General features: G+C 42.6%; 3 protein-coding genes and 1 non-coding gene across 11 annotated transcripts in view; 3 read left to right on the top strand and 1 right to left on the bottom strand.

The window, feature by feature from the left end:
• Window positions 1-382: 382 nt before the first annotated feature.
• LOC110488977 (NF-kappa-B-repressing factor) lies at window positions 383-5,807 on the top strand. Its single transcript, XM_021561487.3, has 3 exons — window positions 383-1,057; window positions 2,612-2,736; window positions 2,878-5,807. The coding sequence occupies exons 2-3, from the start codon at window positions 2,646-2,648 to the stop codon at window positions 5,115-5,117; spliced, it is 2,331 nt and encodes a 776-aa protein (XP_021417162.2). The 5' UTR covers window positions 383-1,057; window positions 2,612-2,645; the 3' UTR covers window positions 5,118-5,807.
• A 184-nt stretch (window positions 5,808-5,991) lies between these two features.
• Window positions 5,992-11,445, bottom strand: LOC110488978 (ubiquitin-conjugating enzyme E2 A). 2 transcript variants are annotated; one of them, XM_021561488.3, is made up of 6 exons: window positions 10,871-11,445; window positions 10,464-10,544; window positions 10,207-10,232; window positions 7,412-7,501; window positions 7,183-7,271; window positions 5,992-7,008 (listed from the first exon to the last, which is right to left on the bottom strand). In XM_021561488.3, the coding sequence occupies exons 1-6, from the start codon at window positions 10,912-10,914 to the stop codon at window positions 6,880-6,882; spliced, it is 459 nt and encodes a 152-aa protein (XP_021417163.1). In that variant the 5' UTR covers window positions 10,915-11,445; the 3' UTR covers window positions 5,992-6,879. The 2 variants fall into 2 exon arrangements, with proteins under 2 accessions (XP_021417163.1, XP_090054697.1); XM_090198571.1 differs by having other exon boundaries at window positions 10,829-11,085.
• Window positions 11,446-15,162: 3,717 nt separating this feature from the next.
• trnae-uuc (transfer RNA glutamic acid (anticodon UUC)) lies at window positions 15,163-15,234 on the top strand. Its single transcript has one exon. It is a non-coding gene; the product is annotated as a tRNA-Glu (tRNA).
• Window positions 15,235-15,455: 221 nt separating this feature from the next.
• The window catches only part of elf1 (E74 like ETS transcription factor 1), an 80,169-nt gene continuing 71,496 nt past the window's right edge, over window positions 15,456-24,128 (top strand). For 2 of the 7 annotated variants that reach the window (XM_090198565.1, XM_090198570.1), the window contains exon 1: window positions 15,939-16,191. The gene's annotated coding sequence lies outside the window, so the exon portion shown is untranslated. Of the gene's footprint in view, window positions 16,192-24,128 lie in introns of all 7 variants that reach the window. The other 5 variants (XM_090198567.1, XM_090198561.1, XM_090198566.1 and 2 more) reach the window with 5 other exon arrangements.

Here is a 24,128-nt window from a genome sequence, read left to right on the forward strand (position 1 = left end):
GTTTTGTTATGCCAAATTACTTAGTTGTGCAAATAAACATTGGTGTTATAGAAATATTCACACATTGAAATAAGCCCACATTTTTGGTGCACTTTGAAAGTAAAGAGGAAGACTGACACCTTCTGGTTCTCAGGTGGAGCGCATGCATGCGGAAACATTCCAGACGCCATGATTTTAGATGGACTAGAAAATGGAGGGTTGTAAAAGCAAAGATTTTTATAACTAACCCCAGAAAGACCACCACACGTCATTTTCAATGGGAACAAATGAGGTAGTGGGCAGAAGAATCAAGTAGGGAGGCAGAGCCAAGCACGAGGCAACGATATCCTATTGGCGCGTTGTAGCAGGTATTTGCATATTTCTGTTAGGGAACGCCTGCTTTGTAGAGTGCGCGTGTGCAATAGTTCAATTCGCCCTTGCACTCCTAAACAACCAACATTTTTTTTTACAACTTTGGCAAAGGGTAAAATCTACAAAACGCAGTCCACTCCGTTCGTATCATATAGTTTTGGGAGCAGAAAACGGTATTGAAATCAAATGTTTCATCGATGAGAAAATGTCCATAATGTTGGAAAAAATGAATCCGCTCAATATTCTCCCACTGTCGACTATTGGGCTTCCTCTCACCACCATATGTGGCAGTGAGTGGATACGCCAACCGAATGCTTCACACTTATACATTCGCTGAAATATCTGTCTCATTGTTCTATCTGTGGTTATATGGGACGTTGACGGGTTGTCACTAGTTACTACAGCTACAAAGTCAATATTGGCTATATCGTAAAAATGAATGAAAACAAAAAATAGCTTTTTGATCTTAATTTAAGGTTAGCAGTGTGGTTAAGATTAGGTTTAAAATCAGATTTTAAGGAAATAAATAGGCGATGTTGGTGTTTATCCATAATTATGACTTTGTGACTGTGATGACTACTGACGACCCCCCCGGATGTTATGGTGATGACCAAAGGCGAAGCCGCTCGTTAGACATTGAACTATGTTAGTGGAAGACTGACACTAAGGCCACAAAGAAACGTCGGACTTATTACTTTGCATTGAGGTAAGTGGCGAATATATTCATTTGAGCTAAAAACAATTCGACAATTAGCTATCTGTCTCGTGCTCCATATCACATTCCCGTGCAAGATGATGCATCAATATTTTTTCAATGAGCTAGCTAGCTAGCCATCTTTGCTCGTTTACTGCGTCACTTGTTTCGTCTGCTAAAATCTGGTTTACTTTAAAATAGATTGTTAGTTATACCATTTAATCTGTAGACAACTCAAATTAGCAAACGAAGACTTAATTGTGTGCGTCAATGATAACGTAGTTAGCTGTTATGCTAAAGTTAGCTAGCTAGTTGCTATGTAGCGTGCTAGTTAACTCGGTAACGTTATACCAAAGACAGTACAGTATGAAGATAGGCCAAAACTGCTTCTCCAATAGAAATCCCAGATCTCACTTGTTGGCGATGTCATGGCGACGTTGGCTAGTTAAGCTCATGCGTAGAAACACGTCATCGGTGCTAATGGTCGTCTCTTGCATAACTGCGCATGCACAGGCTGTTAAATCATAGGCTCTCCGTCAATGTAAAGTTGTTTTTGACGAAAATGAAAACGTGTCAGTTTGTCACTTTCACGAGGTTGGAGTAATAACATCTTCAACTGCTTAAGACATTGGCTTGAATCTAGGTTGTGTCTTTAGATTTTGAGAAAATTAACTAAGGAATAATTGTTCACTTCTCAAACCCTGGTCTGTTTCGCAAGCGTTCCGGCGATGTTGCCCCTCTGGGTTTAGAAATTCTGTGGTCATACTTCGTAGGAAATACGGTTTTGAGAAGTTGTGCACACAAAGGATTCATAATTAATCAGAAATGTAGTTAATGTTGCCATAAATAATAGCATTTTTATCCACATCAGTCTGCCTATTCTTAGCTAGTTATCTAACGTTAGCCACAACATTCATTCTTAGCGACTCATGATGGTGGCCTTTCTGTCAGCTGGGGCGTATTCATTATGCTGTCTCAGTTGCAAAACGTTTCTCAAACGAAATGGGGAGGGGGCTACTTGACTTTGTCCAATAGAAACATGTCTGGGTAATGATTACACTCCTGGTAACGTTCGCTAATCTTCTTTGTTGCAGTCTGTAAACTGATCTTGTTAGCGAGCACTAGTTATTTTTTGCCATCATTCCAATAATTACCTTTACAGAGCCAAGTCACTGTCAATGCGTTTCGAAAGTGAGAAACGGTGGTTGGCCATAAAATAATTTATTGTGAAACAAATGCAAATTGAAAATTGAGCAGCCTCAGTAGTTCTCGTTGTTCATGTGGTGCAGGATGGTCTTCTCTGCCCACAAGGCCTTTCCTGACACCTGGATAAGGACATAGGCGTACCTTGTCGGAATCATGGCCTAATATGAACCTGTGTTCATATGTAGCCTACAGATTTGTTTTTAGCCCTCAGTTTGATGTGGAAATTATGTGGGAACAAAGGTTCTTTCCCTAATAGAGTATTTCCTGTAGTAAAGCCACGTTAACTGTTTTACTGTGCTAGCATAGAAATACACATTATGCTTGTTTACCTTTTTTATATAGCTCTGTTTTCTTTTAAAGGTATGGCTCTGATCTGAGGTGAGAGGTGCTGGACATGGCTGAAAGGATTAACATTGGCGAAATGCCCTCCTTTGACCTGGTTCCAAGTGCTGAAGCAAAGAAGCGACCCAATTCATCAGATGGCAGTGAGTGATTTTGGTTCTTCAAATTGAACTCCTTGCCACTGTTTTAAAGTATTTTTCTAATTTACTGGAAGATGAAAAATTACTCATTGATTGTTATACGCTTGTCATTGATTGATTCTCTGTTTTGTTCTTTAATGTTAGGAGAAGAGCCAATGAGGAAAATGCCGGTGTCCAAATTTGGTTCCAGACCACGATTTGAGCCTGTGCACTTTGTTAGTGGTGGCAGCAGTGGCAGGTCTGGCAATGATGAGAAGGAGAATGACAAGGAACGCCGTAGGAGTGAGGTGAACAGTGTGAGACAGTGGGACTCAGACTCTGATCGTCCCTCTTATGGCAGCAACCGAGCTCCAGACTCCTCTGCAGCTAGGCCTGTGTTCGACAGAGTTTCATCATATGGTTCTTCAGACTCTTGGCGGGATAGAGAAAGAGATAGAGACATACCCTCAGGTAGTACAAGTGGTTTAGGTAATGGAAGCCAAGGATCCACCTCAAATTATATGACTAAAATGCAGCAGGACTACTCGGCCAGATACGAGTTCCACAGCACTAGGCATCCGGACACATACGCTCAGGCCCCTAGATTTGATGGATATGGAGGGGGCAGTCGATCAGGGGGCTGGGGGGCTTCAGGACGCCAAGGCCTTGGCTTCAGGCAGCAGGACAGACCCACATCCAGCAGACCATTCAGCAGAGTCTACAGCAGCCCAGGGAGGAGCAGCCCCTCATCTGTCTCTGGGTCTTCTTCACAACCCATCCCCATATCTCAAGCCGTGCTGGATGAAAAGCAAAGGCTGATCAATAGTGTGGCATCCGCCATAGCTGTCACTTTAAGAGACCCTGCGTTCATGTGTGGAGCTGAATCTCCTAACTACAATTTCATGCTGAGCCGTAGCATCCAGGCCTGTAAAACCAATCCGGAGTATGTCTATGTCAACCTCAAGGATATCCCTCCAGCAGACCTACCCAAGAACAGGAAAGTACCGACTGATGGCTATGCCTGTGAGCTGAGATGCCAGTGTGTTTACCTTGCTACTGGCTACTCTGGCAGCAAAAACGGGGCCAGGGACCGTGCTTCTGAGCAGGCTATGAAGCTATTCTTTAAACTGGTGGAGGTCCGTGTAGTGCAGCGCAAATTCAAACACTCCTTGGTCAATGATATTGTGGTCTGCCAAACGCACTGCCCTACCCCTGCGTTTCTACCGGCACTGCGTAACCCAGAGGACAAGCCTACGCCTAGCTCCAAGGGTCAATACGAGCCTGACAAACGCAAGCACTGGACAGATTTTGTCGTTGTTGACAACGCTCATGATGCCATCTGCATTCTTAACAACTCTGCCGCCTTCAACCGCATGAAGATTGACTACAAGTTCGACGTGGTCCCCAACAGCAGTGCATGGCAATGTAGTGTGTACTTGCAGGATGCACTGGTGGCACAGGCCAGGGGAAGTAAGAAGACGTCTAAACATACAGCAGCTGAAGAGGCAGTGAGGAAACTACGCATGAACCAGGCAGCCCGGCAGCAGCAGCAACAACAACCACAGCAGTTCTCTCGAGGGAACCATCACTCTGACCCGTCGGGTGGTCGTTTCGGTAACCAGGGTGGTAGGAAGAAACACTTGAGCGAACTGGTCATCCTGGAGAACTCGGACAATGCCATCTGCATCATCAATGACACTGCCCAGTTCAACAAGGTATCTGCCGATTACAAGTTCACAGTGCTACCAGACCACCGCTGGAGGTGTGAGGTATACCTGGAGGGTCAGTATGTAGCGGCAGGCATCGGACCCAAGAAAACGGTGAAGCACATTGCAGCAGAGGAGGCCCTGGCCACACTCCGGCAAACACAGGCTGTGGTGAAATCCAACCTCAGGAAGGAGGGTAATGCTGACGCCCTCTCTCGCCACCAGATTCTGACTCGCTCTGGTGAAGAGTCCTCTAGACAGGAGATCAAGGAGGACAATATCGGGAATCAGCTACTCCGCAAGATGGGCTGGAAGGGTGGCGGATTGGGCCGGGAAGGGGAGGGCATCTCTGAACCCATCAAGGTCAAAGAGCAATTCTCCAGAGAGGGACTGGGTATGGACATGGACAAGTCTGGGAATCAGCTCACCAAACGGAACATCGAGGACATCATCCGTAACTATGCCAGTTCAGACCGCCAGGACGACCTGCGCTTCTCCACTGAGCTCAACAATGATGAACGCAAGCAGATCCACCAGATATCCCAGAAGTATGGCCTGCGCAGTAAGTCATACGGCCAGGGCAGGCTGCGCTTCCTCATCGTCAGCCGCAAAGTGCACAAAGACCAGCTCATTGGCCAGCTCCTGCAGGAAGGGCAGGTGGGACGCTATGAGCTGGTGAAACCTCAGGCCTCACACTGACTGGATATGTCATAGCTCCAACAATACTTACCACAAAAAAAAATCACACCTGATCTGAGAAAAGTTTCTGAATGTAAAATGTTTCAATCTTCTAGGCTTGTCTTTCGGAGAAACACTTGTGGTTTCTGCATTCCTTTTCATACAATTGCATATTTTCTGACATTGTATCAACGCTTCTTGTGTCATTCCACTATTTTGTCTTCTGTCAGCTTCAAATTTGCACAATATGCTAGTCTTGAACTGCTTTGTGCTGTTACGGTTGATTAGTGTTGTTTGTATCTTTTGACAGAAATCCTCCATTTCTAGCAAATGTTTTTCATGGCTACAGAAATAGCCTTAACCAGCAGAATGCCTGCCATTTCACCTTCACAAAAGTTTCATTAGAAATGTATATACTGTTGGCATCACCTCAGGTGATGACAGGTGTAAACATCTGTAACTATGTGCTGACATTGAAACATCCATGTCACAATACTTGTAATGTCCCCCCCCCTCAGATAGTTGAGAAGATTTACAAATAAACTGCTTCCATGACTTGAATTTGATCTTTGTCACATGGTAAAAGTGCAAGCTGTGATCCCTTTGGAATGTCAGATGTATAAGCCTGTGTGAATACAGTTCACTCGTCTGCTTGTTTTCACAGCTGTAATAACGCTAATTAATAAATTAAGTCTACTGTCTGGACTTCAATATGTGAGTTGACTGGTGTTATTACAAAAATGTTTTCTTAATTAACTGCTATATCACAGTGGCAATTTGAACCATACCCCTCCACTGTTTGCAGCAATATTGTGGAGAAAAGGGAGGGATCTGAGTGAGACCAGCTGGAAACTTAGTAAATCATGTCACTCCATCATCCCTCAAGAAAAGCATGTTGAATGTATCATTTTTATTTACAAGACAATGTACAGTTTGAATGGTGTTAAGGACACTGCAACATTCCCATGTGGTATTCGTAATTATGTAATGATACAAATAAATGGAACTCCAAGTAATTTGGGCATCTAAACCATAAGATTTGAGCATTAAGTACAGACAACCTTTGCCTTGATACATTGAGTTCTGTGCATGAGAAAACGTTTACCACAAATTCTCAGAGCAGGCAATTTGTCAATCATCATAAATATGCTTTTGCACTAGTGTTACAGGACTTGCATTTAAAAGTGCACCAAGTATGTGCCTTTCCAAAACACTTGAGTCCTGTTGGAGATATCATTCAAAGAGCCATTCAATTCATAAAACAAAGCCCAAACAAGAACATGGGTTGTGCATGTAAAAAAGGTAGGGTTTTGAAATTGACATTGGTTGGAAAAAAGTCCATGACAGGTGTTCATCAAATTGTTTCTTAGTTGGAATACTATCATGCTATAGCTCCAAAAAGGCAACCATGTGAAAGCTAGAAACAAAAAAAGTCAAACCACAGCGAAAAATACATCAAAATCACACTACAAGCCAAAGACTTAAAACACTAAAATGACAAGAGTAACTCAACCCCCCCCCCCCCCCCCCCCCCACCACCACCACCACAGTACCTTTATGTGCCAGGATAAAAAAAATGGGGATAAATTACATTGTAAGTAACCTAGACATAACAAGGTACATTTACTTTGATGTGCTCTTGTCCAGGAGCATTATGCATGAAGAGAAACAAACATACTGCAGAGAAAGATTCAAACCATGTGTATTTCATTTCCTTTGAGATATGTTTCTTCTGTTCTCTTTTTGACTTGAGGCTGGATATTGTTCATACTTTGTGAGGGGGTCAACAATCACGCCAACTCTGTTCCACGATGGCAGACACCCGCTTCTCGTACTCCCGCTTGTTCTCCTGATATAGCTGAGCCGCCTGGCTGTTGGCTGGGCTGTTGGGATTCGGCTCATCCAGTAAAGACTAAGACGATGAATAGTAGACACTTCAGTAGCAATAGTATTCTGGCACCCTTGACTAGATTTTTTCAATTCAAAGTTTCAAACACTGTTATTTGAGAGAAAAAAATGTAAGCACAAAAGGAGCTTTATACAATTCAAGTATTTCATGACGATTCATGGTTAATGCTGTGTATACCTGTATTGAAGTTAGAATTGAAGAAACATCATAAGTTGGACTCCAGCGGTTCTGAAGAATGTCCAAGCATATACTACCATCTGCGTAGACTGCACAACACAGAACATACATTTACTCCATAACAAAGACTGGTGGATTGTCTTGTTGACAAATATTCAGCTGTTCCACTATAAAATGATCCTGTAAGCAATAAGCATGTTTCTAAAAAAATATATTTTTTTAAACGTACCGTTTGGATGAAACATTTTGGAGACAAAACGCACAGTTGGAGGCTTATTAGGGTATTCCTCTGTGAATTCTATTGTGAGTTTGAAAGTTCCTGAAAATAAAGGATATGAGAATATTAATTATCAAGTGGCCACTAAAACAATCAATCACACAATGGTAACCGGTTAGCTTGACAATCACCACAAATGGATCTGGGACCAGGCCAAAACAGAATGGCTTAGAACAAATTCAAAGTTGTCTTGCTGCAAAATGTTTTGAGCAACCAAATAGCATATTGTAATTCGCCACTAAATTGTTACCATTTCAATAAAATAACATATACACATCCTAAAGCACAAATGTACATAAATGCAACTCAATTAGGGACATTTGCTAGAATGGAGGATTACTGGTGGGTCTGATATGCATATTCGTTGACAGATGATGTCAAACAGATACAATCCCCTGGTTTTGACCAACAGTTAACCCATATTTCACAGGATTCATTCACTTTCTGGCAGGCAGTAATCTCATCTCAGCAATTTAACAGGTCAGCTGGATTATTGTAGTAGTTCTGATAAGACACCACCTGGTCTACAATGTCAAATCAAAAAGGTTTATTGGTTGTGTACACAGTTAAGCAGTTGTTATAGTGGGTACAGCAAAATGTTTGCGTTACTAGCTCCTAACAATGCAGTACAATGTCAAACAAGTACACAAATAATTAAAACAAATATTTAGAAAGAATCCAATCAAATTTTATTTGTCACATACAAGGTTAGCAGATGTTCATGGGAGTGTAGCAAAATGCTTGTGCTTCTAGTTCCGACAGTGCAGTAATATCTAACAAGTAATCTAACAATTCCACAACAACTACCTAATACACACAAATCTAAAGGGGTGAATGAGAATATGTACATGTAAGTATATGGATGAACCATGGCCGAGCGGCATATGCAAGGTGCAATAGATGGTAAAAAAAAATACATTGTATGTATATATGTAAACACTATTAAAGTGGCATTATTTAGACTGCATTGTATAAAGTGACTACTGTTTGTGTCTCAATGTAGGCAGCAGCCTCTGAGTTAGTGCCTGCCGTTTAGCAGTCTGATGGCCTTGAGACAGAAGCTGTTCTTCAGGCTCTTGGTCCCAGCTTTGATGCACTGACCTCGCCTTCTGGATGGTAGCAGTGTGAACAGGCAGTGGCTCGGGTGGTTGATGTCTTTGATATTTTTGGCCTTCCTGTGACATCGGGTGCTATAGGTGTCATGGAAGGCAGGTAATTTGCCCCCGGTGCTGCGTTGTGCAGACCACACCACCCTCTGGAAAGCCTTGCGGTTGAGGGTGGTGCAGTACCAAGCTGTAATACAGCCCGACAGGATGCTCTCAATTGTGCATCTGTAAAAGTTTGTGAGGGTTTTGGGTGACAAGACAAATTTCTTCAGCCTCCTGAGGTTGAAGAGGTGCTATTGCAGGAGCAAGATGACGTCGTTGTCGGATTTGCCAACGGGAGGGCGGGAGAGGGCTTTGTATGCATCACAGAAGTTAAGAGTAGCAGTGGTCAAGGGTATTGCGCATGCGCAATCAATATGCTGATAGAATTTAGGTAGCCTTGTTCTTAAATTTGCTTTGTTAAAATTGAGTTCCTGTATGTTGTTATGATTACACCATGAGTCGTTAATCATAAAGCATACACCCCACCCTTCCTTTTCCCAGAGAAGTGTTTATCTCTGGGAGAAGCCCGATGGCTGAACTGATTCTGACAACATATCAAGAGAGAGCCATGTTTCCGTGAAACAGAGAATGTTACAGTCTCTGATGTCTCTCTGGAAAGCAACTGTTGCTCGAATTTCGTCTACCTTGTTGTCAAGAGACCGGACATTGGCGAGTACTATACTCGAGAGCGGTGTGCACGTCTGCGAAGCCTGGCCAGGTGGCCGCTTCGTCTGCGGCGTTGTTGTTTTGGATCGCCTACTGGAATTAGCACCATTGTCCTGGCTGGTGGTCCGAACAGAGGGAAATTGGTAAATTGATGTTGCTCTTATATCCAATAGTGCTTCCCAGCTGTATGTAATAAAACTTAAGATTTCCTGGGGTAACAATGTAAGAAATAATACATAAAAATATATATACTGAATAGTTTCCTAAGAACTCGGTGCCATGCTGTACTGTCAGAACAAATCCAATTAATACTGTAAAAGTAATCCAACTGCAATCTATACATATACACTGGGTGAATTTAAACAAAATATATTAAAACAAAATGGCACACACAGCAGTAGATATACAGTGAGCTATGTCAAGCATTCAATATAAATAAATGTGATGTGTATAAACAGTAACTAAAATGCAATGTACAGTAGTAGAAATATTAGTATAAACTGTTAAGAATACAGTATTTAAATACAGCAAAAGGCAACATTGATAAAATGCAGGAAATGAGCTTCCAGACTAGAGACCGGAATATAAATATATGTGAATGGTGTGTACAGCCAGTATGGACAGTATATGAATAGAAAAGGTGTGTAAAAGCAGTAATTATATAGGATGATCATGAGCCATGACTAGAATACAGAGTATACACAAAGTGAGTAAAACAGTATGTAAACATTAAAGTGACCAGTGTTCAATGGCTATGTACATATGGCAGTAGTACTAGTACTGCTAGTCTACGTACTGTTCCAACTAACAGGTCTCCCATGCAATTAAATAGTCCATATCATGGTACTGATCACTTCCGTTTGAGTTGTCAAACACATGCACAAGAATGTACCAGCTACAAAAAAGGAAACGCATAGCTAGCGAGCTATTTACCATCTTCAAAAGGTGTTCCCTCTGGGCTGGGGAAGAGAGAAAACAGTTCACTTTAGATATCAAACTAACATTAGTTTGATAACTTTAATATGCTAGAGACAAGAGGTTCAATGTTAATTTCTTGAAAATTAACAGATAATTAATTATACCCTACTTCGGATACATGTTACGACATGTCATTGATTTTGCGGGTAACGTTAATCATCTATTTCTAGCTATCTAACGTTAGTTACTACTTTTATAGTCCAGTCACTTACCCAAAAATTACGGCATTCCATACCATTATATTGTTTTCCGACGGGGCTCCACTAACTCCTGCAGGAGGGTCCTCTTGAAGCCTGAGAAATAATATTATTTTCGATGCTTAATTAGTAAACGTTAGTAGTTCGCAAGTTAGCTAATTAAAATAGGCTAACGTTAGCAGTAGTAGCCAGGCCAGTTAACTACAACTTCCAAATATTCAGCTGTAATGTTATCTTTACGTTAACAATCCATGTATTAGTAACTTATTTATCACGTAGCTAGTAACTTATGCTATCCAGTAACTGTTAACAGATGTTTGATAACATTTCGCAACAAAAAAAACAATTCAGCTAGCTAGCAAGTCAGACAAACGCTTCACCTAGACTTCCAAGCGAGCTAGCAAGCTGCTCCTCACACATACCGCTTAAAATCTCTCATTAAACGTCGTCTTGCTGGAGTTGACATCTTATTCAGTTGAACTAAAACGTACGCATATGGTTGCAAGTCACACGTTTTGAAACAAACGATTTTCACAGTAATGATTATATTTCCCACGAGTCTTTCTCCCCCTCAGACAGGAGCTGGCTGGGCTAGCCACTACTAACGTTACCACTCACAAGGAAAAGAGGGGTGAGTATTGGTATGGTTCTTTTTTTCTTTATTTGTTTCTTCTTCTTCTTCTTCTTCTTCTTCTTCTTCAAGATTTGTATGGCGGATCGGATCCAACTTTTAGGTGCATACACCGCCACCTACTGTACTGGTGTGGGAAGTAATTCACGGATTACCTACATTGCATTCTTGATACGGTGATACAAATTGGGAAAAAGGAAAATTGCCAGTTTTGGAAAAAGTACCCACTTGTCATACTTGAGTAAAAGTAAATATACCTTAATAGAAAATTACTCAAGTAAAAGTGAAAGTCACCCAGTAAAATACTACTTAAGTAAAAGTATTTGCTTTAAAATATAGTTCATGTCATGGTTCCACCTGTCACCAGAGGGCGGCAGAGACCGTCCTAGAGACGGTTGTCCTTTGCAGAAGCTTGAATTGTTAACCATGTGCGTTTGTTTCCTGAGTGAGTTTTCGAGACTTAGATTTTGTTGGTTTTTCAAGTTTACTGTGATCCTGTGGCTACCATTTCTCAGTAAAGTATTATTTTTATCCTTAACCACTGATTCCTCGTCTGGTCTCTTCTCTGCACCTGGGTCCAATCTTACCACGTCACAGCAAGCTTCTGCCTCAACATGGACCCAGCAGAGATCACCCAAATCCAGAATGCTATAACCCAACAAGGAGCACTGCTGGGGCGGCAGCAAGAACAACTCACACAAATATCAGAGACCCTCCGGGCACTTACCGATTCCCTCCAACAATGGCCTAACCCAGGAAGAGCCAATGCCCAAGTCTCATCACCCAGTTTTACAAGCGTCACCGTAGTTATTCCAGGGAACCTGCACCGGGAATCCAAGATCCCAGTCCCCGAGCGGCATGACGGCCACCCGGGAGGATACAAGGGGTTCCTCACTCAGTGCTCTCTGGTGTTCGAGCTACAGTCCTCCTCGTTTCACACCGATTGGGCCATGATCGCCTACATCTCTCTACTCTCGGGCAAGGCCCTAGTGTGGGCAACGGCACACCCAGTCTATGGACGAGAAGCGGCAAGCCATTTGTTCAACCTCTGCCAAGGGGCCTGACCAGTGGCTTCGTATTTGAGTTCCGCACCCTCGCCGCACAGAGTAGGTGGAACACTGAGGCACTGGTCACCGCTTTCCAGCAGGGTCTGTTTAACTCCATCAAGGATGAACTGGCCGCTCGGGAAATGAGAGAGGACCTCGAGTCCCTGATAACTTTGGCCATCAATTTCGACAACCGCATCCGAGAATGTGTGAGAGTGGTTCTCGCCAACGGAACGCAAATACGATGTAGGCAACCGGGAGCTCTTGGCAGTTAAGTGGGCCCTTGGGGGGTGGAGACACTGGTTGGAGAGAGCACCTCATCCTTTTCGTGAAATGGACAAACCATAAGAATTTGGTCTCCATTCAAGAAGCCAAGAAGTTGAACGCTCGCCAGGCTAGGTGGGCTGTGTTCTTTAATAGGTTCAACTTCACACTAGCCTATCGCTCGAGATCCAAGAATCAGAAAGCAGACACCCTGTCCTGCCAACATGATGTCTCTAACAAGGAGAGGGTGTCACGCCAGTGTCACCTTAGAGAGACGTTTTATTTCTCTATTTGGTTAGGTCAGGGTGTGATATGGGGGTGGGCATTCTATGTTTTGTGTTTCTATGTTTTGGCCGGGTATGGTTCTCAATCAGGGACAGCTGTCTATCGTTGTCTCTGATTGGGAATCATACTTAGGCAGACTGTTTTTCCACCTTAGTTGTGGCTAGTTGTCTTTGTTAGTGGCCTGTATAGACGAAGTAAGCTTCACGGTCGTTTCCTTATTCTTTGTTTTGTTGGCAACATTTTTATAATAAAAATAAATGTACGCTCACCATGCTGCAGCTTGGTCTGGTCATTTCCACCCTGACGACGGTCGTGACAGAGGGACTCAAAGCCCATCATCCCCAGCTCCCGCATTGTGGCCCCCGTGATATGGATTATTGAGACCACAGTCCGACAAACCCAGACCCGAGAACCTGACCCCGGCAGGGGTCCCACTAACAGACTTTATGTTCCGCGATCAGCCCGTTCCTGAGTACTACACTCCTCTAAATTAACTGGGTATCCAGGGGTTAATCGGACACTGGAGTTCCTGAGACGGAAATTCTGGTGGCCCAACATGATTAAAGATGTGAGATCCTTTGTTATGGCCTGCTCCACCTGTGTCCAAAGCAAGTCCTCACGACTGTGACTGGCTGGGTTACTCCAACCCCTGCCCATCCCCAGCCAGCCCTGGTCCCACCTGTCTGTAAACTTTATCACAGGGTTACCCACATCCCAAGGGCTTACCACTATACTGGTGGTCAACAATCGGTTTTCCAAGGCAGCCCATTTCATTGCCTTACCCAAGTTGCCCTCAGCGAAGGAGACCGCTGATCTCATGATTACCCATGTCTTTCGACTATACAGACTTCCCCAATACATTGTCTAGGATTGTTGGCCCCAGTTCGTCGCACGATATTGGAAAGCCTTGTCGGTGAGTCTCTCCTTGGGGTTCCACCCACAGTCGAATGGGCAAACGGAGTGGGCCAACCAGGAGTTGGAGGAGTTTCTCCTCTGTTTTGTCTCCATCCCAGGCCAGCAACTGGAGCAAGTTCCTCGTCTGGGCAGAGTATGCTCACAACACACTGCCGAACTCGTCCACTGGACTGTTCGCCGCTCAAGTGTCAGTTCTGGTTCGACCCCGCCTCCCTATTTCCTGAATAAATAGGCCGAAGCGGGGGTGCCATCAGCCGAGGCGTTCATTAGACGATAGCGCGATCCTCCTTGCTCCACTCCTCTGCCCGAGACCAAGGCAAACCGTTACCGAAGGCCTTTCGGGCTCCTCTGACCGGGGCAACGGGTGTGGCTGTCCACCCGTGATTTTCCCTTACAGGTGGACTCACGGAAGCTCGCTCCACGCTACATAGGACCATTCAAGATCCTGAGTCGCATCAACCCTATCGTCTCCAGCTTCCCAGGTCTATGAGGGTCTGTCCATCCTTCCATGTCTCCCGTTTCAAGCTGGTAAGTCCCTTCTCTCCCCCCACAACTGCACCTCCGCCTGCTCGACTTGGTGATGGTCCCCCGGCCTACACGGTCCGGCGTCTGTTGGAGGCTCGTCGGGTCCAAGAAACCCTGCAGTACCTGAATTTGTTCTTAACTGACTTGCCTAGTTAAATAAAGGTAAAATAAAAAAACTGGGAGGGCTTCAGCCCTGATGGATGGGTGGGTGGGTGTGGGTGCCTGCCCGGGACATCCTGGAGGAAGGAATGATTTTTAAAATGGACCACCCTTGGCCGGAAATTCGTCACTCCTTCATCATGCCATGATTGTGTTTTCAGCCACCGGTAACTTGTGGGTGCTTCATATGCACTACAGTCAATTATGATTGCATGTCTACATATATTAAAAATATAATTATTAATAGATGCCTACTGTATGATAGCTAGCAAATTAATTAGCTAACTAATGTTAGCCTTCCTAGCTGGAACGTCTGAATAAGGAAAATGTTTTATTTCTACAATTTCCAAAAGATAACCAAACAAAAACATTTACTTAGACCGCTGCGCTACTCGGGAGCCCATATAAAGTGTTTTTTCTCAACGTTGCCGGGATGTTACGTGTCCTACTTATAGTTACTTAAATTCGACACTCATTGACCTCCATACAACAACAACTCGTTTGGTGATCGAAAAAACGCAACCTGCAGGAGAAGACAGATGTTGGGCTCCCTCTTGCTTCGCCTCTTCCTCTCTGTTTATAGCTACTGTTTTTTAGTACATGGCACAAGTTACATGAAGTCGACACTAGGTGGGGTTGAATTGACATGGATAGCAGAAATGTGGAGATGTGTTAAATTCAGACTTTTTTAAAACAAGGTTACCTACAGGCTACCTATCTGTAATAATCTAGAACATTATAATGGTAGAACTTTTTATACAATGACCCTAAGGGGCTATGTAGGCCCGTTTAGGAGAGTCAGCTAACTATAACTGACGTATTTACAAGTATTACTATTCCTCTACAGGTCAGATATAAATCTATACGTTTGCTTTTATGACGTATCTATTCCCATATGGTCTAGCGGTTAGGATTCCTGGTTTTCACCCAGGCGGCCCGGGTTCGACTCCCGGTATGGGAATCAATTTTTTTTAATATGGTCTCGTTCATGAAAAGCAACAGTTGTTTCACAATAAATTGTAAAACTCCTCACAGAGAGCAGGACCAGTGTTTTTATCAGTAATATGCTAAACACTCTGCAACAACATCTGAAGTCTGGAATGTATATTTTTCAACTGGACAACACAGTTGTTTATAAGATTAAGTACATTCCCGAAGAAGGAAATGTACCGAAAACGCGATCCCTCTGAAGTGGGCGTGATTCAAAATGTACTGTTATTTTGATATTCTAAGGGACAGTGTGCATTTATCTGTTTCAATGTATCAATCTGAGCCACATGCTAGGCGTTCTATATTTAATGTTTTTTTAATAGGCATGGAATTCCATAATGTTCGCGATTGTAAATCTAGTTGGTGATAACACAATCTGCTATAGAGAATAATTCTAATTATAAAAACGAAGTGTCTATATCATTTTCAGTTCAGTTGAAATTCAGATAGGCCTAGTTTATTCTAGTCTATACCGGTAAGTTTTTAGTCTTCTCAATAAGAGTAACCAACATAACATTATTTTTTCATAACGTCCTGTTTCTCCATAGTTTTTAATGCTAAACAATCATGTTTTATGGTTTCTTTTACGCCTGTTACGTCAGGTTAGGGAAAATGTGACTGGTAGGAATTCCCCACGCATCAGCTTTCCGTAAGAAAAAAATAAGAAAAAAAACTGTGTAACCTTTCGTCAAGCACGAGAAAGTAGTGAAACTGGAGTTGCCTCAGTCGTTGTACTGTACCGATGATGTCGAGCTTTCATCTCACATTTGAAGAATTACATCTTTTTGGGGGAATATTACCAAGATGTTGATAAGTGCCTACTGAAGATATTTGGCTACTGTCCGATGTTGATGAAGCCATCATTCATGAGGCGTAAAACATTGGAATTTTAAACGTCTGACGCTAGGCTATAAGATAAGGACTAAAGGTGAGTCTTCGCTACTCGAATAGCTAATGATGTACTTCTGTTTTTTTTAACGCTGTCTTGACGATTAGTCTGGAATGTGTATTAATCTAACAGTTGTGTTACCACCTCCCAAGCAGTCCCTGCCAAGCAGTCCCTTATTTTCTAGAACCCTCCCTTTCAATACGTTTATGAGAGTTATTTAGTAACGTGTTATATTTATTAAATTTATTTTCATATAGCATACATCAGGTATTTATTTATGTAAATCCACAACAAAGTAAATAAGAAGTTTATACTGTAGTTTATACTGTATATTCACCTAGGCTACTACAGATATGGACTACTTTAATTTCTCAACTTCAAGATTTCTATTAAACCAATGTTCTGCCACTGACCCCACATTTAATGTGAAAAGCCTCCAGTCTGAATGACCTACTGTTTTGCTTTATTAACCCTCCTCTTACGGAGAAGCTGTGTCATTGTGCCACTACCATGCCTGCCTTGTGACAGGGGTGCTGTGTGGTAAATGTGTGAAGCTGTTGTGTGCTGCTGACAGAGCTAGCCTGTCTCCAGTGTCTCCTGGGTCCAGTGGCCATTTGTGCTTCATGTGAGTGTGAGGGATCAATTATACAGTCCTGAAAGAAATGGGTTGTTAATGTTTTCTCTGTTATGTAAAGAGGAGTTCAACTACACCCTATTGTTGCCATCAGAAGTATTAGACATCACATTAATAAGCATAACCAATAGCTCTTCAGACTCTGAATTTACTATTGGAGAATAGTCTGTCATTGCACCAGTGCTTCTAATTTCCTCTGATTATTAGAAATGGCATGCGGTACCATTAACAATGTTCCACTACTCTATCTTGAAGTTTGTCATTCAGTTCAAGAGGTTGAGAAAGACCCCCTCTTTCTGGGGCACTTGTCTGAACCATGTCTACTCATCATGGTCATCTAACATGTTCATGCTTATTTTCATGTAATAAACGACCTTCACCCTCCAAAAAACGTGATGCTTGGATCTCCACTAAACCGTGTTTTCTCAAATGACTTGAGCTCCTCAACATATCTGTGGCCAATATAAATGTTTGCCAGATGTTTACATTTTTCGGTTAAGATGCTGGCCTCAGGGACATTGCAAGCTGAGAAATCTCATTGGCCTTCCGTGCCTGCTGTTGTCTGGAGAAAGGGAGGGGCGAGACAGGGGAATACTTGTGCTCTTGTTATCCGGTGGGGGGTGGGTGGGTGGGGGGGGTTCTTGTGGTTCTCAGCTCAGCCCGTCAGCAACAGATATCAGCTGGTCCCTCTGACCCCACCTCTCCTCCACTGCCACCCCCTCCCTGCAACACAGCCAGCCTATCCCAGAGGCCTGGCAGATAATTGGAAATCTCAGTCTTCTGAAACCAATTATCTCCAACAAGAGCTCCTAAATATGCTTGTCTGCAGTGTAGTGGTCTCTAGCATATGTTGCATGCACAGACTTCATGAATAGTTTTTTAAAAATCCCATGGTGCCTGCCTCACTCCACACTCCTCACTCCCACCCTCTTTCCCTCCTTCCCTCTCTCTCTCGGCCTTGATAGTCATGTGCATCAATGACCCTGCCTTCTCTGCCTTTGAACTTTGTTGCTGAAGGGATTTCTCCCGCACAACGGGACTTTGAGGGACTAACTTCCCTCACCTTTCATGAGACAGTGCTTGGATTAACCTGATGAGAACAGGCCAGGCATCAGGTTGCAGTTGATAGTGTGTTTATACACACTGACTTGGAACACTAGCCTCTGTGACTGCCTGGCTGGGGAAAATGGTATCCCTGGTACTTATGGTGTGACCGTGATGTCACCATCAGCAGGGAACAGCAGCCCTAGCCGCTGAGGAGTGACTGGGTGACGATGACTCCAGACAATGGGTGAGCTGTGCTCCTTTGTACTCCATACTATTGAGGGTTCCTGTCATTGTCCCGGCCTCAGTCTTGAGGTTTTTCTTAACCGGCAGAGAGCTGCCCTAATGGGCTCCTGGATATCGATCTTACCAGCTCACTTGTATCAGACTTTTATGCTGTGTCTGAAGCACCACTATAGCCTCACAAAGGACAGATACCTTACATAGTGGCCTTGACAGAGACAGGTGAGTGAATGAAATGACTCTTGTGTTTGTCATATCCTTTTTGGTCAGTGTTCACGTCAGATGATGTGGGAAACATATGCTCTATCGCATCCTCTGAAAAAGCTTTAGATTAGAAGCCCCTGTAATGTCTCTTGAGATGCCTGGTTTGATGTCTTCTTTCCAATCAAGTCCAGTGATCAGTCTCTCTGAGGTAAATTAGTGTCATTTGACACCTCTCAAGTAACCACAAGGTGGCAATGTTTATATGTTTCTCTGTATATGTAAACAAGTATGTAAGTTGACCAAAATGTGAAGTGACTCACTCAAATAAAGGAACCAAATTTACACAGAAAACCTGAAACAAAATCGTCATACTTCCCTATTTCACACCGAAGATATCTAACTGTGTCCGCCCGTTTCTGTTGAAAGACAGTGGGGGAACTTGCTTTGTAAAGTTCCTTATTTCACAGTGATTTGGTTTCAACAGCTCTGTCACCTGAGTTCTCCGTCCTCTGATATCTCAGTAGGCAGCGCTACAGCCAAGCGGCAGAAGTGACGTCAAAGAGAAATGGGAGCCAGGGGAAATTCCACCTGTAACCCCATCCAGCCTGCATGTTGCCTCACACAATATGAAGCATTTGACTCCATTCCAAACAATAAAAATGGACTCCATATCTCCATATGTACTGTCATCAGGTTAACCTCAGTGTTGATGTCTTGTAAACTACATAACGTGTCTTGTTTGGCCAAGATATACTGATGTTAGAGGTCATATATGTTAACCAGCTCCAAAATAACAATGCAATGTCTCAGCAGTAGCTTTAATTAAGACTTGGTAAACTTTGCTATGACCAGAATATATAGCTTTTCTTCCCATGAAACATATAGGCTATTACCAAAGAAGGTACAGCATGAAGATAAGCAGAAACTGCTTCTCCAATTGAAATCCCCGATCATACTTGTAGGCAATGTCATAGCGACATTGGCTAGCTAAGCTCATTCATAAAAACACGCCATCGGGTCTCATGCCAAACTGCGCATGTGCAGGCTGTCAAATCAAAGGCACTCCTTCAATGTGAAGTTATTTTTGATGAAAATGAAAACGTGTCAATTTGTCAGTTTCACGAGGTTGGAGTAATAAGATGTTCAACTACTCAAGGCATTGGTTCGAATTTAGGTTGTGTTGTGCCTTATATATTTCAAAAACTAAGGAAGAATTTTTCACTTCTCTCATTGACTTCTCAAACCCCTGTTTCGCAAGCGTTCCCAGCGCCTCTGGGTTTAGAAACTGTGCCATTACTCAGGTATTACTCTGTTAAAACATTATGGTGGCAAAAGATGACCAACCACAATAGTGATTGACAATCAGTCTGGACTGATGCAGAGGTTTTTCTGCTGTCTCGTTTCTGGCACGTCATCGTCTGTTGGCACCATCTGATTGGTGCAAATTCAAGGTTGCACCTCTCAGTCCGGGTACTTTTTGTTGAGACTGATGTGTATGTATCTTGGGTATTTTTAGTCAGCACGCTATGTATCCGATGCTTGATTAAATTGGGCGGGGGTGGCTGGGTTGTGGTTTGACTACTAGTGTGATGCTCAAACAATAGCCAGCTAAGCTAACCACATACATAGCAGCCTGTCACCACAAGGAGCATCACGTTCTCTCTCTCTCTCTCTCTCTGCTTACACTGTCATTTGAATTGGTGCTTTGTGTTGTTGCCATGTGTTAGGATGCATGTCGGTCAGTGGAGTGCTACTAATGTCTGTCATGAAAGCTTGACGTGCAAAGTCATGTCAGTGTGTGCCTGTGACCATGTGTCTGATGATCTCACCTCGTTCAGCTGATCCACAGCGTCAAACAAGTTCACGTGTGAAATGCAACGGCGTCTTAAAGAGTGAGCTGGACAACATGTGTTAGCCAGTTAGCAGCTCGTCACGTACACAGAGAAGCCGTTACTATCCTATATCGGCCACCACATTATATAGGCTAAGTTACTGTCCTATATCTGTCACCACATTATATAGGCTAAGTTACTGTCCTATATCTGTCACCACATTATATAGGCTAAGTTACTGTCCTATATCTGTCACCACATTATATAGGCTAAGTTACTGTCCTATATCTGTCACCACACTATATAGGCTAAGTTACTGTCCTATATCTGTCACCACATTATATAGGCTAAGTTACTGTCCTATATCTGTCACCACACTATATAGGCTAAGTTACTGTCCTATATCTGTCACCACATTATATAGGCTAAGTTACTGTCCTATATCTGTCACCACACTATATAGGCTAAGTTACTGTCCTATATCTGTCACCACATTATATAGGCTAAGTTACTGTCCTATATCTGTCACCACACTATATAGGCTATGCAGAAAGTTTTTTTCTGAGGGGAGTTCTATAGTGACAGACTGTCCCTCCTTCGTGCCTGATATTTGAATTATTTAATAACTACATTCTACTATTGGGTGTTCATTCAACAGTACGCTTCCAAAGCCTGTGGACATTATATACACTGCATGTGAACAAAATACTTTGTAATGAAATGGCAAAGCTGTATACTAGACCAAACTTGAGTCCTTTCAGCTGTTGCCCAGTGTTAGCAGCTCTTAAGCCATTAAAAAGGAGAGTTCTTCCACAGACACAGTCAGTCAATTAGCCTCGGTGGAGGTAGCTCTGGTCTTTGTCCAGACTGCAGGTAGCGCATACTGTTCACAGAGGTTTGATGCGGACTGTCTGGAATGTTGGCCTTGCCGTGTGTGTTTAATGTTTAATGGGATGCATTTTATGTGAAGGGTGTGTGTTTGTGTAGCTCGGCTGGAAGGCTCCTCCTTCCTGCCGAATATTCTGCTCTTAACTACTGAAAATATGCCCAGCTATAAACTGCAGGTTTAGTTGAGTGCTCGCATTATTTGTGTAAGGATGTACTACCACACAAAATGGGCTGCAGTCTTACAAAATAACATATAATCATCACCAGGAAGTTCCAGGACGTGTTAAATGTTATCACATGAGCGGAATATTCGGATGCCGCAATAACCTGGATACCTATAACCTATTCTGTGCTGTGCTGTACTGTACTGTACTGAACTATACTGTACTGTGCGCTCAATTTCTATCCTGGTTGAGATTTAACTTAATCTGCATCCAGGTGCAATAGTTGTGTCATGTCAGGTTACTAGTTGAAACATGAGACCATCTGCAGATTATAATCCAGTGCATCATCCCATGGTCAGTGCATCATCCCATGGTCAGCGCATCATCACCTCATTTGGCAGATCTATGAGAGTGACTCAGCTGTAGGCTATGTGCATTGGATGCATTTCCATTCAGCTATACGCCTACACCTCTCTCTTTGTTAGTTCTGTGTGGCTGCAGTCAATGCAGTCATCCACAGTCATTGCTGTGAGTCAGAGTTGTGGGCAATTCGAAACGGAATTGCGCTGAGACTCAGATTTTTTACTTAAAATGTATGCCAAACAAGAATATAGTAGAGTTCAGTCGAGTTTAGTACAGTAGAGTAGAGTACTGTAGAGTAGAGTACAGTAGAGTTCAGTAGAGTACAGTACAGTAGAGTAAAGTTCAGTAGAGTAAAGTTCAGTAGAGTTCAGTAGAATACAGTAGAGTTCAGTACAGTAGAGTACAGTATATTCAGTAGTCAGTTATTGTTCAGTGCAGTACAGTACATTATAGTGTACTCAACTTTAGTGTGTTCTCCTGTGGACTGTACTGAACTACTACTCTACTTTTCTTTACTGTACTGTACTCTCCTGTGCTGTGCCGTGCTGTGCTGTACTGAACTATACTGTACTGTACTATTCTGTGCCGTGCTGTGCTGTACTGAACTATACTGTACTGTGCTGTCCAAACTTGTGAACCCAACTGTGGTTTGTGATTACTATGAATTCCCATTGTAGCCAATTCAAGTGCAGAAATTCTGTTACTGATTTTTCAGCAATTCCATTATATAAACAACATTTATATCTGTAAAAACACTATAACTAATTAATAGGTCTACCTTTACTCGTGAAATTAAATTATCCTCCCTCCTCATGGGGGGGGAGAAATTAGAAAATATCTTAAAGATTGGGCGGCAGGGTAGCCTAGTGGTTAGAGCGTTGGACTAGTAACCGGAAGGTTGTAAGTTCATATCCCCAAGCTGACAAGGTACAAATCTGTCATTCTGCCCCTGAACAGGCAGTTAACCCACTGTTCCTAGGCCGTCATTGAAAATAAGAATTTGTTCTTAACTGACTTGCCTAGTTAAATAAAGGTAAATAAATAAAAAAAGATATGTGGGTTTTTGGTAAAGGAATGCACAAGGCAATATTTCTTTAACTTACTGAAGGCAGAATTATATGTCCCAAACTAAATATAAGTGTTGATATTAGTTGGCAGGGGTCTTTACTTCAACATTATGTAAGGGATAATCAATGTGCTGTGCGTTCTATGGAAATGAATGAACAACGTGGAAGGTGTGTTTCACCACACGCTAGCGGAGTGGAACTAACCTTCCCTGGAGTCACACTATTTTACAGAGAACGCATAGGTGATTATCCCTTTCATACCATGGCTATCACTTTATAATTTGCAGGTAGAAATGTGTTCAACATCCACTGAAGCTGGTAGCAAGTTTACCAGACAGCTAAAGTAGTTGCCTTGGTAACCAAACCAACAGAGTTGCTAGTTTAGCTAACCAAACCATCAGTCCTAGCCTGCTATTATGAAAATCGAATTCAACAATGCCAATGTTTTCAATTTGACTATTGCTTTCAATAGCAGCTCAAACATATAATATGTAAGAATTAGCTATAGCCTATTAATTCTACCTTGCTGATATACTATGCTTTCTAGGGAAATAATGCACGCTCTAGAATGCCTTTCAAGCCAATCAGAAACTAGTATTCAACAATTACATGGTCTAATGTGTTTTCATGTATTTCTAATATCTTTTTTTTTTTTTTTACATTCTGGTTGATGATTTCAATGACCCCTTTTCCATCTGTTTGACCAGAAATCATAGCCTTAAGCTTATTTCACATTTTTAGGATGGAAAATGGTTGAAAAATTAATATATGCCTTAATACATATATATATTTGAAATCTTACCTTTCATATGACACCCAATTTGACATGCTCCTATGAACTTCACATGTTGAAGCTTATGGGTCCTTCTACATTGAAATAACCTTGACCAATTCCTCAGTCCTGCCTGGTCACAGTCACGTAACATAACACTGACCAAAGCGGCATAATCTTCCTGACCATTCATTGTCTGCCAATTAACTAAAGGTTGAAAGGGTTTGAGTTAGTGAACTAGAAAATATTTTCTCCCCTAAGGATCATTGAAATAAACGATGTTGGCCTTTTTATTTTATCACCCATTGTTCGAAGTAAGTCTGCCCTGAGTAACATTGACAAGTTTTCCATTGTCATTTCAAAGTGTTTCATGGTGTTTAGTTGTACCTCTTTGTCCATATCAGTGGGGCTCATTAGAATGCCTCGCTGACCCTTTCTCCCGCTTCACCCCAATCTGCATGCTATTGGCCAAGTTAGCCCTGGCTGAGGACTTTCCTTGGTTGCGTCCCAAATAGCACTATTCCTTATGTAGTGCACTACTTTTGACCAGGGCCCATAGGGGACGCACACCTCTAGCTCTGAGTCACTCAGGGAACAGCCATCAGCTGACCTTGGAGCTGCACAAACAGCACTGCCTGTCCTTCACAAGGCTCCACATCTCATGCCCTCAAGGTTTCTCTTATTTAGGGAGTGAACGTTATTTATAATAAGGGTTACATGGAGAAAATCGGACCTCTCCCAAATGAAAATGGATGGCCCTCCCTT

The sequence above is a fragment of the Oncorhynchus mykiss genome, chromosome 14 (assembly GCF_057628025.1).
Source record: "Oncorhynchus mykiss isolate SJ-2025 chromosome 14, ASM5762802v1, whole genome shotgun sequence".
NCBI lineage: Eukaryota > Metazoa > Chordata > Actinopteri > Salmoniformes > Salmonidae > Oncorhynchus > Oncorhynchus mykiss.

Bases quoted from the DNA above. Each gene is read 5' to 3' on its own strand.
- LOC110488977 (XM_021561487.3), top strand. From the start codon at position 2,646: ATGGCTGAAAGGATTAACATTGGCGAAATGCCCTCCTTTGACCTGGTT. The intron at 2,737-2,877 runs GTGAGTGATTTT...CTTTAATGTTAG, and splicing joins ACCCAATTCATCAGATGGCA to GAGAAGAGCCAATGAGGAAA.
- LOC110488978 (XM_021561488.3), bottom strand. From the start codon at position 10,914: ATGTCAACTCCAGCAAGACGACGTTTAATGAGAGATTTTAAGCG. The intron at 7,272-7,411 runs GTACGTTTAAAA...TGTGTTGTGCAG, and splicing joins CAAAATGTTTCATCCAAACG to TCTACGCAGATGGTAGTATA. The intron at 7,009-7,182 runs GTATACACAGCA...TCATCGTCTTAG, and splicing joins CAATTCTAACTTCAATACAG to TCTTTACTGGATGAGCCGAA.